Source organism: Gymnoscopelus braueri (assembly GCF_963280865.1).
Source record: "Gymnoscopelus braueri genome assembly, chromosome: 22".
NCBI lineage: Eukaryota > Metazoa > Chordata > Actinopteri > Myctophiformes > Myctophidae > Gymnoscopelus > Gymnoscopelus braueri.
The window spans coordinates 30,803,374-30,817,804 of NC_137624.1; the positions used below are offsets into that span (position 1 = coordinate 30,803,374).

Sequence of the window (14,431 nt, forward strand, 5' to 3'; positions counted from 1 at the left end):
TTATTACAATATATTAAATCATTATCATTACTTTCCAACACAGGGGCAAATTCTCTACTCTATGAAAAAAGAAAAGACTTTAGGGTGTCCTTCATATTGAGATGGTATCAGGATTGGTTTTTATCAATGAGCAGTACATTTTGATTTCCCCAAGTGTATCCCCAAGCGTATTGGTATGCATCAGACTGGGAGGTAGTTACAACTGAACAGGATCAGATGCATGGTATAATAAATTAAGGAATTGCTTTCCCTTATTTACCCAGCAGATGGTTGCTTAGATGGCTCAGATTAGCGCATGGCGGCAGTTGTTAGGGCCTTAAGTGTCTTGTTCAGGGACACTGACACGCTGACCGGGTGAGCCAAGGGTCGAACCAGACGCCTTTCTACTTCCCAGAAGTACCCATTCAGCTACGGCTGCCAATTAACAGCCTTACAAAATGTTATCACAATTACTGGGGCCAAAAACAACGTAGTATAAGCCTGGAGCTATGATGTTATTGACCAATATTGTGAGCTTAATTTACTGTGTGCAGATATTTCTTCCTTATATACATAGCCTATACGACTGCAGTTACAGTATTATACAGGTTTGAGAAAAAAAATTGAGTATAGTACTGAAATAACACTGGTCATAAATAACATAGTACTAAAGAATTGTAACTGGTTTAAGATAAGATAAGACAAACCTTAATTGATCGCCAGGGGGAAATTCAGGTGTCATGTGTGTTTATAGACGGATCTGTAGGGGTGAAAAGTAGGATGTTTTTGTCTATGACGTATGACTCCTTTGGATACGTTTTCAGCCTAATCTGAGCCCCATTGACTTCCACTGTACAATTTAAGTTAAATTACGTTAATAAAATATATGGAGGTACAAAGTCAGTCTAATGTCAGTGTACACAAGAAATCTGGCACTGATCGATCCAGCAATTTGCGAGAATGGCTCCGTCCACACAGAGCGACCCCTCTCATGCTACCTAGCCTCCGACGAGAATAGTAGTATGGCAATATCTGTACATTTTCCTCCTGTCAGTGTAAAGAGGTCGTAGATTTTAAAGCAGATTTATAAATGTGGCATTTTTAAGGCCACTGTTCATTATTGTGAAGCTCATGGACAAAACATGAATGACAAATTTCATTTGACGTGGCTGAACACCTTCAAAACTGCCTAGTAGCCAGGAAAACAACGCTTACAGTAAAAAAATGACTCATGTTTTCTTAAGAAACTTCAAGGCTTTTCACATCCTCAAAGGCAGCCATTCTGACCTTGTGTTTTGTTTCATATATTAAATTAGCATATGATTTGATACTTGTTGGGTGTGGAGCGTGAAGCTGTTTGCATCGTGTCAGACACCAACAGAGGGCTTATCTCTCGAGATAATGCCTACACATTAGTCACTGTTAACCTCTTCTGATCCCATTTCTCATGCGTTGGTGTTGAATACAGTGTCACTTGTCTACATCTTAACTGTGTGTGTGCTGCTCACATTCAGATATGTTCATTTGTAACCACTGCACATGTAATTTTGAGTGTGGTTTTATAGTGTGTGTGTGTGTGTGTGTGTGTGTGTGTGTGTGTGTGTGTGTGTGTGTGCTTGGCTGTAGAACTAACCAGACTGTCCCTTCTCTCACAGTTAAGAAGCCAGAGGAGAACAGGCGGTACAGCTCACAAGTGGCCTTGTCCTCAGATCATGATGTCCTGTCGTTGACGAGCCACAAAACACACAGGCACAGGTAAAACACATATACTCTCTCTGTCTCTCTGTCTCTCTCTCTCTCTCACACACACCACAGTAGCAGGCAGTCTCCCTTGAGTTGTCAGGGAGTTTTGTCATTTACATTCCTGTCCTGTCATGCATGTTGCAGATGCCTGCATGCCCAGCGTCGCATGTCGCATGGCCTAACCTTGCAAACATCTTCATTCAGGTTACTCAGCTGTTAATGTTCAACCGGTCCAGGTAGAACAGGATGAGCTCATTCCCACGGCACAGAACTATCACTATTGCCTGTTTTTGAGTCAGTGGGGGGAAAAATGTCTGTACATTTCTCTATCTCTTACTTATTAACATTTAAACTAATTCATAAATCAACCACTTTCAACCTGGCCTCCCTAATGTCATAATAGGCCGAATTTGTCCAAAATTGTCAAAAGCAATTTTAAAAAGGACTAATCTACAAGTTCACAATGTGTTGCAATGTGACATGTAAGCTTGTAGATCGGCTATTTTCACTATTCTTAATTCTAAGAATAATTAGTCTATTCTTACGACAAAGTATATAGGGCTCAAGTTAGTTAACTTGTTTATGTTAAATGTAGTGTCTGTCTGTAAGTCCTGTAATGTCTGTGTGTCTTTGTCTTGCTTTGTAGCTCTTTTTTGCCCCCTTTTGGTACATTTCAGTACTTCAAGGCAAAGCTCCATTCCAACATGGATAACAGGTGTTTGCTTCTGTTTGCATTAGTGCACAGTTGCATACTGTAGGAGGTTTTATAATTGACTTTGGGTGGGCGTGGCCTGTATTTCCCCACTTGCCTCCATGCACGGTATTGTGCATTTTATTGTTTTATCTTTTTCTTTTGTATTGCCTGTCTGGCCCTTAATACTACTGAGCCAAACATCCCACAGGCCACAGGAGGCCAACAGATCAAGCTGTCCCGTCCGGTTCTTTGGGCCACACACAGCTGGTGTGGCTTGGCAGGGTCCATCACCATGCTTCCCCAATGAGGTCACTCTTAATTCCAAAACCACATTCAACTATCTGTCTCTCTAATCTCTGGCATAACAGAGCAGAAGTGCCTCCTGTTGCTAGGCTTGCCTGTTCCCACCCCCTGCCACTGTCTAAAGAGCAACCTAAAGCTGATTTTTTTTTTACCTCTGGTGTTAAAAGCAAAGACATCATGTATTCTGAAGAAATGTAAGAAGAAACCATGCCAAACACAGCTGAGCACTACCGGAATACACGATGTCAAAAACCATGCAAATCTGGACCAGTCCAGTATAGGCGGGCCAATAAGCACCACACACCAATGACAAACCAGGAAAGACGCAGCTCAACCTATGAGCAGTGCAATCTGCGGAGCACCTCACACCAGACCAGAAAGACATGTATAGATGGACATCTAAAACAATTACAATTACCAGAGGAGGGGTTGTACAGTCTTAACCCATTCAAACCGGGAACACATCTCTAATTTTAGATTTCTTTGGCTATTCAAAAATAGCAGATATACAAGCTCATAGCGCGGCACCGAATCTTGTAGATCTGCTATTTTTGAATAGCCAAAGAAATCTTAAAATGACACAAATGATGTCTTAAAGGTCTTAAAGGGGTAATACTAGTAGAGTGTGAGCCCGGTAAACTTTTAATGTTGATCAGCAGCGTAAGAAGTGTGTTCGAAACTTTGACAAACAGCTCGATTCAGTACTGTTGGCACTAAAGGAGTCAAGAAGTCTCCAAATAATGGGGAAGAGCGACATCATATTTGTTTGCCAAGTAGATATAGTTGTCATTAGTCAAACTTGCACATTGTGTAAGTAGAAAATTGCTGACACGCACTCAACATCAGGAACCAAAGATCCACAGTGATGGTTTCTGCTCACAATACTGATGAGCTGAGATTAATAGATAATCAGAGTGGGCCATTTTACCACTCGCAAACTCTAGACTCAACCACACTAGAGTAGTTTGGTCTGATCAACCAACTGACTATCCATGCTAGCAGGGCTAAAAAGCTTTTCTAATATATCTCTCTATGTCTGATAAAGGCTTACTCCATGCAGAGACATGATTGTAATGCTTAATTTATACTCGTTGTACTACATTGTCACGGGGCGAAAACAGCAGATGTATAAGCTCACCACGCACCACGATGACATACGTTGTGAGCTTGTAGATGGGCTATTTTCAGCTCGCCACACCAGCACGCAACTAACTATAAATCAGACTTAATGTATCATGAGTTCACAGTATGAAAGTAACCCATATATATTACTGCTCTCCATGCTTCTTCTCTTAATAGACAGTATGAGGGGGCTTCAGATGAAGGTGTGGTTGGTGCTGAATTGCTCCTCCAGAGGCAAGAAGAGGAGGTTCAGCGTCTCCAAGTCCACCTGGCCAACAGGTTGTCTAGGGCCAATCTCTACGGTACAGACGACCCCCTAACGCCATTACGCACCTCCATGCTGGACCTCCGGGATCCTCTAAGTACCTCTACGTTACCACATGCCCACCGCAAACCCAAGGTAATAAAAGCAGAAATGATGGGTTTCTATCTAGGTGTGTATGATTGATTGGTAATGAATATGAAATGACTTGAGGGAGTAATTTTGTTGTCTACACACACATTGCAGAACTTCTATGGCCCCGAGTTTGTGAAGATGACCAGTGAGCCGTTTGTCAACTTGGCTGTTCCTTCGTCAATAATGGTGAGAATGTGAATTTATGATTATTTATTTATTTATTTATGATAGTTATGAACCAAATGGACACTTAAATGGATAGATAGTTCACCCCCAAAATGACTTTTTTTCCCTATCGATTAGTCACCCCATGGAGACTTGAATTCATGGATATTTTTTAATAATTTGATCCATGGGGTGACTAATTGATAGAAAAAAAGTTTTGGGTGAACTATCCCTTTTTTAAGGTATTTTTTTAACTCAAAATGAACACGGTGTAGATAGTGGGTCCCAGAGTTAAACTTGTATCAAATGAGGGTCTGTGACCTATAATGCATTTCAAACTGGGGGTTCTTGAAATTGAAGAGGCTGAGAATCACTGTCTTGTAGCTCCCGCTCCCATTTCTCCTCACGCGTTTGTTTTCCTCTCTCTCCTCAGAACAAGCGTGGTAAGGTGGAGGAGGTTCCCAGGAAGGTGGGCGTGGTGCTGCTTAACGGTCAGAAGCTGGAGCTGAGCTGTGACGTGAAGGCCATTTGTAAAGACGTTCTGGACATGGTGGTGGCTCATGTTGGCCTGGTGGAGCACCATCTGTTTGGCCTAGCGTATCTTAAAGGTATAAAAAGTGTCTCTGTGTGTATCAAATATGTGTGTAAATATGGCCTGTTTTGGCCATAGTATATTATTTATTTTTATTAGATTTTGTTTGTTTTCTTAACGAAGCCTAAAAGAAAAAAATATGTAATTTTTATATATACATAGACATACGTACGTACAATGTTCAGTGCCTAAAACACAATTAAATCGTTAATCGCAATTATTTGTGTGACAATTAATCGTCAAGTAAAATATTCTGGATCGTGACCCACTCCTCTTCCTCACTCTGGTCTCCTCGTCTCCCTGCCTCCGTAGATAACGAGTTTTTCTTCGTTGATCCCGACGCCAAACTTTCCAAAGTGGCACCTGAGGGCTGGAAGGATGATCCCAGGAAGAAGAAAGCTGATGTGCCTTTTAACCTGTTCTTACGGATCAAATTCTTTCTGGACGATGTCAACCTCATCCAGTAAGAAAATATGATTTACGATTAGTTGAAATGTCATCATGTGACAAATGACAAAAAAAATGAAAACTCTGTTAACCCATTAAGACCGGGAACTGTGTCACTTTAGATTTCTTTGGCTATTCAAAAATAGCAGATATGCAAGCTCATAGCACGGCACCGAGTGCTGCGCTATGAGCTTGTAGATCTAAAAAAAAAAAAAAAGTGAACATTTGTAACTCAAATCTTTGCCCTGGAACAAAATATTTGACAAATGTTATATTGACAAAATATATATTCAAAGATTATTTTGTGACAATCTTGTTAATACAATTCTACAAAAATAGCAGATCTACTGTACAAGCACACACCTTGACACGTTGTGAACTTGTAGATAAGCTATTTTTGCTACTTTTGCACGACACTTGTCATACAACAAAGTTTGAAATAGGCCATTAATTTATGGAAAAAAAATTGACAAGATGAAATCTGGAGGTACTAGGCTTCTGCCCGACAGGGACGATATTTCGGATTACTTTAATATTGTGGCGCTTTGAATACAAACGCATGAAATGTCTCTTCTGCACCGCTGAAACCAGGCACACCATGACAAAACACCAGTACTACCTTCAGCTGCGGAAGGACGTCTTAGAGGAGAGGATGCGCTGTGACACAGAGAACGCCATGCTCCTGGCATCTCTGGCATTGCAGGCTGAGTTCAGTGACTATCAAGCTGAGGTACTGTTTTTGTACAATAATTCCTCATGTTGGTCAACATCAACTTTATTGTTATTGAGTTTACAGATGTAAAACTTTTGCAGTTTCAAAGGTAGTGATAAGAATAGAGAAAGAAACCAAGTCAAATAAATATCAGAAATACATGCATGGTCAAAGCAGAAAGATTGTGCAAGTAGAAAACACGCAGGATATATAAAATGATATATAGCAGCTGATATCACCGATATCTTCTGCCAAGTGATGTCTCTCACTTGCACAAGAGACTAACATGTTTGCTAGAATTCAAAATAGAGTTGGAGGCAAAGATCTCACTTGTACAAAAGAACAAGACCTGGAATGATACAAGTTTGGGCTTCGTTCTCTGAATGTCATTTTGATGCCCCTTTCAGCTCCATGGGAAGACTTATTTTAGACTAGAACACTACCTACCAGTTTCTGTCCTGGACAAGCTAGACCAGACCACCATGAAGGAGGAGCTGCCCAAACTCCACAGCAACTATTACGGTGCCTCTGAGACCGAGGCAGAGCTTGAATTCCTTAAGGTTTGTAAGTCCAATAAGCAAATTAACAGAATTACTACAGCATAATGAAATGGGTAGAATTGTTGAGGATTTAATGCAGGCAAGTAATAATGACTACTTAATTTGAATATTTTGATTTTGATTACTAATTGTACTATTTAGGAATGCCTAAATATACGTAATTTACGTAATTGTAGTTTTTTAACCATAGTCCATTATTATTACATATATTAGATTATACAGATCTACATGCTCACAAGAAGTCGCATGGCACGCATTGTGATGTTGTAGATCGTCTACTTTCATCATGGAACGCCGTTGACGTATACATTAAAGCATTATTATAGTCCATTATGTTGTTCCTCCTGAAGGTGAGCCAGAGGCTGACAGAATACGGGGTCCACTTCCACCGCGTGCTTCCTGAGAAGAGGTCCCAGACAGGAATCATGCTGGGGGTCTTTTCCAAAGGGGTGCTTATCTTTGAGGTCCTTAACGGAAACCGAAGTCCAGTGCTACGGTTCCCGTGGAGGGAGACGAAGAAGATCTCCTTTACAGTATGTATTTGTGTTGAATATTATAAACGGTCACATTGCCATATATCCCTACATATATAGCAAGTCAATCTGTGAGAAAAAGAAAATATTAAAATCCTGCCCTTGTCCTTCCAAAGAAAAAGAAGATTTGCCTCCAGAACACATCAGATGGGATCAAACACCTTTTCCAGACAGACAGCAATAAGACCTGTCAGTATTTGCTGCAACTCTGCTCCGATCAGCACAAGTTCCACTTGCAGATGAAGGCTCGCCAGAACAACCAGGAGCTGCAGGACCTTGGTATGATTCCTTCGTCCACCTTTTGCCTTACATACACAAAATGTTAGCCTGGGATCCAGCCTGATTCCCTTGGACATTTCCAGACTGAGAAGCGAAGTGAGAAAAAAAATCCGCCGAACGTAGTGAATCAGGCTGGATCCCAGGCTAACAAAATGAACCATCGTCTAAATTTGTTTGACTCACCAAAAAAGTGAAGGAGTTACAAAAAGTTTAAATTTAGTGCATTGTAAAATAATTCCTAGTTTCCGCTACAAAACTGCTTAATTTATTATACATCCCACTAATCAGTTTTAATTGTTTAACGTGGCTTTCATATCTTACATAAAAAGACAAACAAATACAAATTACTGTACTGTAATAACTGAAGCTAGAATGAGTACAACAAGGGAAACAAATCACAAGAATTGTTGGTAACATTTACTTGAATAGGTTTGCACAAGGCCATAGCCATCATGAATATAATTATTTAAATTATTCCAAGCATACCGGTATTGTAAGCAAATTAAAATTAGTATTTATAATTTCATAATTGCATGATAACGTGTATTGATGCTAATAATGTCTTATTAACACATCAGGTGCCAGCATTTTTTCATAACAACTTACGTTGGGTGCCAGCATTCTCCCCATTGACTGCGCTTTGCTGTTTAAAGCTCTAGACTCCACGAGGAGCAAATCCATGTAAAAAAAAACATCCATTCATGTTGCGCGATGACCCTGGCTACAGCCTGGAACGATAACATTTCACTCGCGAGTTACAATGGGGGGGGATCGCGCATCGCGCATGACCGGTTTTCCCCACCGGAAACAGATTCGGAGATATAGGTGTTTTAAAGAAGGAAATAGACAGGAAGTGGATGGCAGCCATGTTTTTTTTTTCCGGTGATCTATCTGGCCTATCCTTCTCAAGATCACAATGGGTACTCCCAGAGCTGCTCTAGCCCCGCCCGTGTGGAGAAAAACGAAAAAAACAAAAAGACATATTTCACGGTCTGGACCGTGTTCGGCACCGGACCGCTACTCTGCGCAAACACGGTTCAGACCGTGTTTGGCACCCGATGTGTTAATAGCCAGGCTTAGGCAAGTGCTAATTGGGATCCATAATAATGTAAAGTAAAGACTTAATACATTATAAAACATAAGTCATGAGGCTGTTAAAACATTTCCATAATGCCTAATATTTGATTTATTGAGGAAAATATGGACGTGTTAGGAGGATGAGGAGAGAGAGAGCTTTCATAGTAGAGAAGGTTTTCCAATGATACATGCAACAGAAGTCCTGAACTGGACAAGAACTCAGTGCACTGTTTACAGCACACTAAGCACTAAGGGACTGAGCCACCAAGGTATGACTATTAAAGCAATAATCGTCAAGAGTCTGGGGTTTACAGTAATTTTAGAACAGCTAAGGGGGTTGTAGGCAAGCCCAGCAGACCTTAGCTGCACTCTCCCTGATTCTGGTTTCTTTCCTCTGTATCATCGAATAAAGGCAAGAAAAGCCCCTGAAATTATCTTAAAAAAGAAATAAGATTAACTTAAAGGTAGGGTAAGTGATTTACTTTTGTTAAAGGGATTGTAGGCGATTCAGAGATAAACAAAGGGAAAAAATCCAGCAGTTCGTTTCCCCGACCACCAGGGGGTGACGCACGGAGGACTTCCATAGAGTAAGCAGACTTCTAAACGGGCCATGCCGAATATAGGTTACTTTATTCGGACACAATTCGCGGAACTGCCCGCCCCTGCCGGTTCTCTGAATTTTAATTTTTAAATAGGCTCTTTCATGACAAATTGACCACATATATGAAGTTAAACAACTAAATTCTATCCAAACGCTTTTTGAAAAGTAAATTATGTGCCTAAAAAACGAAGTTTGAGAGCATTTTAAAACCGAAAGTAAAAAGTTCACACGGACGCGCACGGATGCGCACATGCGTGCGTGAATTTACGCACCGGATACCCGGATGTGTAACCTAAATAGTAGGGAAAATACGGATTTCAGAAAGAGGAGTGTTTTTCAATGCAGGAAAACACCCCAGCATCATTATATAGTGGCTGATAGAGGGGAAAAAATGCAAAATATATATATAGAGGTATTTTTCAAATATAGGCTTAATGTTGCCTACTATACCTTTAAAATAAGTGTTAAATAGCTCTATATTCTGATAGTACTCATTGCTCTAGAGTGTTTTTTTCAGTAAAAGGAGTCTCCCTTGTCTCTCCAGCTCTTTATTAAACAGAAAATGTATTTTCAATACTCTCTCCTGATTGGCTTAAACTTTGTCACCTACCTGAACATGTACTATATTCTGTTTACTAAAGACCTGGAGAGACCCCTGTGACCGAACAAACACTATGTAGCAATGATTACTAACAGAATATAGTACTTTAACTTTTTTAACAAAAACAAAATAAATACAAAAAAATATCACTTACCTTTAAACTAGCTGTAAATTAATCAATATTGAGCATCTGGCACGTTTCTCACCTAAAACTATATTCAGAAACTGTTTTTTGAAAATCAAAATTCATAACAAAATCGGGACATTTTGAAACCATTTGTTTGACACGGTAATGTTGATGTCATGTGGTCACAGCTGTGTGTTTTATAGAGCATTTTACAACGGCTTCAACAGCTCAGCCAGAACCGGAACGATATTATAATCAATGTTTTGTAACCATTCCCAGGTTAAAACATTTATTTCCCCGTTCTTCTTTTTGGTTGGCAGAGAACTGCCCTTTGAGCAACCTCCAGTATTCCCACGAAACAATGAGTTCAGATGCGATGGGACGGACTGTGAGCTCCATCAGCCTGAGCCCTAGCTCCTCTTCTCGCTCCAACCCGGACCACCTGAAGAGGATATCCTACTCCGAGGTGGCCCTCAACAAGGCTCCCTCTGGCCGGCTCATGGTCCAGGATGACCTGGTTTTCCCAGGCTTCACTCCAGGTGCCGGAGTTCTCACGAACCCACGGCTGAAGAGCCGGTCCCACCACAACCTGGGCCAGGTGCCCGAGTCTCCAGAGCATCGAATCGCGTTGCCAGCCTCAGTGGGGGGTTCATATGGTGACCAGTCACACGCTGGACTGAAACAGGACCAGCTCAACCTGCTGGCCTCTCAACAACAACACCATCATCATCATCCTCATCATCATCATCGAGCCAGTTCTGACACAGGATCCATCTCTGTCTCACATCAACAGGACAAGTGAGTGTTTGTTCCGAGCGGTTAGGGTCTTCATCAGGCCGAGAACGTTCTCGTTAACTCAGAAGAGTGTACAAATGAAACTGAATGGCTGGACGTGTAATACGGTGACGTTTTTTTCATGTAATTAATATTAACAAGCAGTAATCGGTATGCCAATCGGTACACATATCTCTATAATCATGTGATTTCCGGCTCACAATGACCTTTACTCCGAGGAGCACTTTTTCTAGTTGTTGTTGTTATTATTATTATATTATTTATCCATAAGGGAAATTTAATTAGTATTTGAACTGAGGCTCGTTGGCATGGCTGATAGTCTGTGTGTCATACAGTAGATGCTAAGCTCATCGTAGAACAGGAGTTACTGAGTGAGCTTGTTGGTTACTATGACTGTACAGCACTTCTGCCGAACTCTACCTCCAGTGCATTACTTTCAGCTTTTAATGGGCCCTCTAGGGGTGTGTGTGTGTGTGTGTGTGTACACTGTCTACTTGTGTATATTTATGTGCATTCTGCAGTGTGCGCGTGCTCTGATGTGTAGCTGGCGGGCCTGCCAGGTCATGTCCGACCCGATCATTAGTGGCATTCAATTCCAAAGTCGGCCAATAATATTCTGTGTGCATAAATTACTGTAAGTAGTTAGAAAATAATTGAGTATGGGTCTGGCATTTTGTAGTGCGTTTCAATTGCATTTAGTAGTAGATGTTTTTAAGACAGCTCTGTGGCATGTTTTGGGCTTCTCTGTGTTTCCCCTATGTCCTACTGTGGGAGAGATGGGATGATAACAAAAAAACATCTTAGTTGGCTTTTTTTTTTTGCTGTGGGAGGAGAAATTTTAGCATTTTAAAGCTAACCTCCATCTCTTCACTATTCCTTCTCAGAGCATTTGGCAGCGTGGCTCATAGCAGTCCAGCGTGGAGGCGCAAGAAGGAGTCTGACTCTTCTTCTATAGAGGATACTGGCCAAGCTTATGTAGTAGGTAAGGTTGTTGACCTGTGTGTACGCTGCAAAATCTTCTGTTTTTATTGGACCCATAAGGGTGTAACTCTGACTGTTATAATTAAAGCTGCAATCCGGAGTTATTCAGTGAATATAATTCTTTTTTTTTACCAGTCTGTATGGTAAAGTATGATGATAAATACAATATAACTTATGCAGTTGTTGGGGGTGGTCCCTCCCTACTCTTCCGGTATTGCCTGAAGCTCAAAGCGCATTATTTCCCCTGCCAAAGCAGGCATTCGAATCCCACGACGAACAATACATATTTATGAATTGCAGCTTTTAATACATTTGTAGTGTGAGATGGATTTATTTTGTTCAATGTGTGCATTTACATTTAATTTTCCACTGGAGTCAACAAATTTAAATCCATACACTCAGTGTACAGTAATTGTTCCAGAGCTATAAGGAGTCAAATCACATCCACCACAAGGTGTCCCACACCGAATATAGCAGATATATCATTTTTTGCTACTTGTCATATGACAAAGTAAAATAAAAATCTGTCTTAAGTGGTTAAACTGTTCTCTTTTGTTCTCTTCCCAGGGGTTAGTATGCACAGCTCCTCTGGCCTCTCTTCAACCCCTGCCTCCTTAACTGTAAATGGTAGGCATGAACAACTACATGTCACCACGTTCTTTGTTTTATGTTTAATGTCATACGCTTCTGTATTTACAGCTCACTTAACCTTGTCCAGTCTATTGAACAGCGTATTGGCCATATAGCATACCTAACTATAGCTAACCGCTACAAATACAACATACAAAGAATGTCTGTCTTGCTCTCCCCCCAGATCAAAGACTAAATCTTTATTATATAACCCAGTGTAGAGTCTCTGCCTGCCTGTGGACTATAATTCTGTCCAGTCTCTCCGTTTAATACCATTATTCTTGGCACAGAACTCATGACCTTTTCTTTTTATCCAGGCTTAGCTCTTCCGTTCAGGGCCATTAGCCAGCAGCGCTAAAGTACATCAACAACACTGCTGGCCTCTGTTTTTTGTATTTAGCCTGACGCTGGGCCTGGGCTGACTTACAGTGTGATATATAGATCTACTAAAAGCTCTCAGGGCCTGTGAAACGCTTTCACTAAAGGCCTACTCTGTGTAATGCAGACTGGACTGTATCCTTGTCTTTCACTGCTCTGAAACTAAAGGTAGTTTAGTTTAGTGGAATTTAGTGGAATACGAGAACGCTCGCCCCCAAAACAGCCTCGCCCCTGGTCAAATCCGGCGACCTCGGAACGGTCGCCACCAGGTATTCCTAAACTATGCCTAAACCCTAACCTTATTCCTAAACGTAACCTCAGTAAAACTATGCCTAAACCTATCCTTATTCCTAAACGTAACCTCAGTAAAACTATGCCTAAACCTAACCTTATTCCTAAACGTAACCTCAGTAAACTATGCCTAAACCTAACCTTATTCCTAAACGTAACCTCAGTAAACTATGCCTAAACCTAACCTTATTCCTAAACGTAACCTCAGTAAACTATGCCTAAACCTAACCTTATTGCTAAACGTAACCTCAGTAAAACTACAGTATGCCTAAACCTAACCTTATTCCTAAACGTAACCTCGGTAAAACTATGCCTAAGCCTAACCTTATTGCTAAACGTAACCTCAGTAAAACTATGCCTAAACCTAACCTTATTCCTAAACGTAACCTCAGTAAACTATGCCTAAACCTAACCTTATTCCTAAACGTAACCTCAGTAAACTATGCATAAACCTAACCTTATTCCTAAACGTAACCTCAGTAAACTATGCCTAAACCTAACCTTATTCCTAAACGTAACCTCCGTAAAACTATGCCTAAACCTAATCTTATTCCTAACCATAACCTCAGTAAAACTATGCCTAAACCTAACCTTATTCCTAACCTTAACCTCAGTAAAACAAATACAAGAATACAAGAACCGCCGGGGCGAGCGGTCCGCGAAAAAAAAACGGGGGCGAGTGTGTTTTGGGGTGAGCCTTTCCGGTTACCATTTAGTGTAGTTTCTGGGAGGGCTGTTAGGAGTAAAGTGTCTTGCTCACTTATATACTGGGTGGACCGATGGGGGGACCAGTGACCTCCTGATTAACATAGACATCCTCTCTACCTCACTAAGCTACGGCAGCCCCCTGATGCTCTCTCTCTTTTGATTCACACAGACTCATTAAAGAAGAAATTGAATGCCTTGCCATCCCCACAGAGAGAAATCACAACTGTAAAGTTGAAAAAAGATGTCAAATATGGTCTGGGTAAGCGGCTAGATCCACGATGTGTACATGTGCCTTAAAATAATGCCTCCTGTCCATTTCACACTATCTATGGCTCAGAGTCAGAGTTGGCACCAACGCTAAACAGAGTTCAAGGCCTTTGTTCCATATCATCATACCCCATGTCAATGTGTTCGAAAGTTAGTTTATTCTTTACATTTTTGTGCCTGTAGGGTTTCAAATTGTAGGAGGTGAGGATTCTGGTCGTATGGACCTAGGCACCATCATCAGTTCTATCACGCCTGGTGGCCCCGCCGATGTCAACGGGTGTCTCAAACCTGGTAGGCCACAGTTCAGTATTATAGTTTAGCATTTTCAAGTATACCCAACTGGTTACAAAATCAGGGATAGATTATATGTTTTATAGATTGATTGATAGTGTATATGTGTAGCTATGATTAATTTGATGTATATTTCTGGTTAGTTTTAGACGGGAGAC

General features: G+C 40.9%; 1 protein-coding gene across 6 annotated transcripts in view; it reads left to right on the forward strand.

Moving 5' to 3' along the window:
• The window catches only part of ptpn13 (protein tyrosine phosphatase non-receptor type 13), an 87,639-nt gene that overhangs the window by 53,970 nt on the left and 19,238 nt on the right, over window positions 1-14,431 (forward strand). For 5 of the 6 annotated variants that reach the window (XM_080418680.1, XM_080418681.1, XM_080418682.1 and 2 more), the window contains exons 9-22: window positions 1,635-1,734; window positions 4,019-4,241; window positions 4,350-4,424; window positions 4,837-5,011; window positions 5,308-5,458; window positions 6,034-6,172; window positions 6,562-6,714; window positions 7,065-7,247; window positions 7,364-7,526; window positions 10,253-10,730; window positions 11,612-11,709; window positions 12,276-12,335; window positions 13,885-13,974; window positions 14,166-14,273. In XM_080418680.1, coding sequence (XP_080274806.1) covers window positions 1,635-1,734; window positions 4,019-4,241; window positions 4,350-4,424; window positions 4,837-5,011; window positions 5,308-5,458; window positions 6,034-6,172; window positions 6,562-6,714; window positions 7,065-7,247; window positions 7,364-7,526; window positions 10,253-10,730; window positions 11,612-11,709; window positions 12,276-12,335; window positions 13,885-13,974; window positions 14,166-14,273 — 2,196 coding nt within the window. The remainder of the gene's footprint in view (window positions 1-1,634; window positions 1,735-4,018; window positions 4,242-4,349; window positions 4,425-4,836; window positions 5,012-5,307; window positions 5,459-6,033; window positions 6,173-6,561; window positions 6,715-7,064; window positions 7,248-7,363; window positions 7,527-10,252; window positions 10,731-11,611; window positions 11,710-12,275; window positions 12,336-13,884; window positions 13,975-14,165; window positions 14,274-14,431) is intronic. The other variant, XM_080418683.1, reaches the window with a different exon arrangement.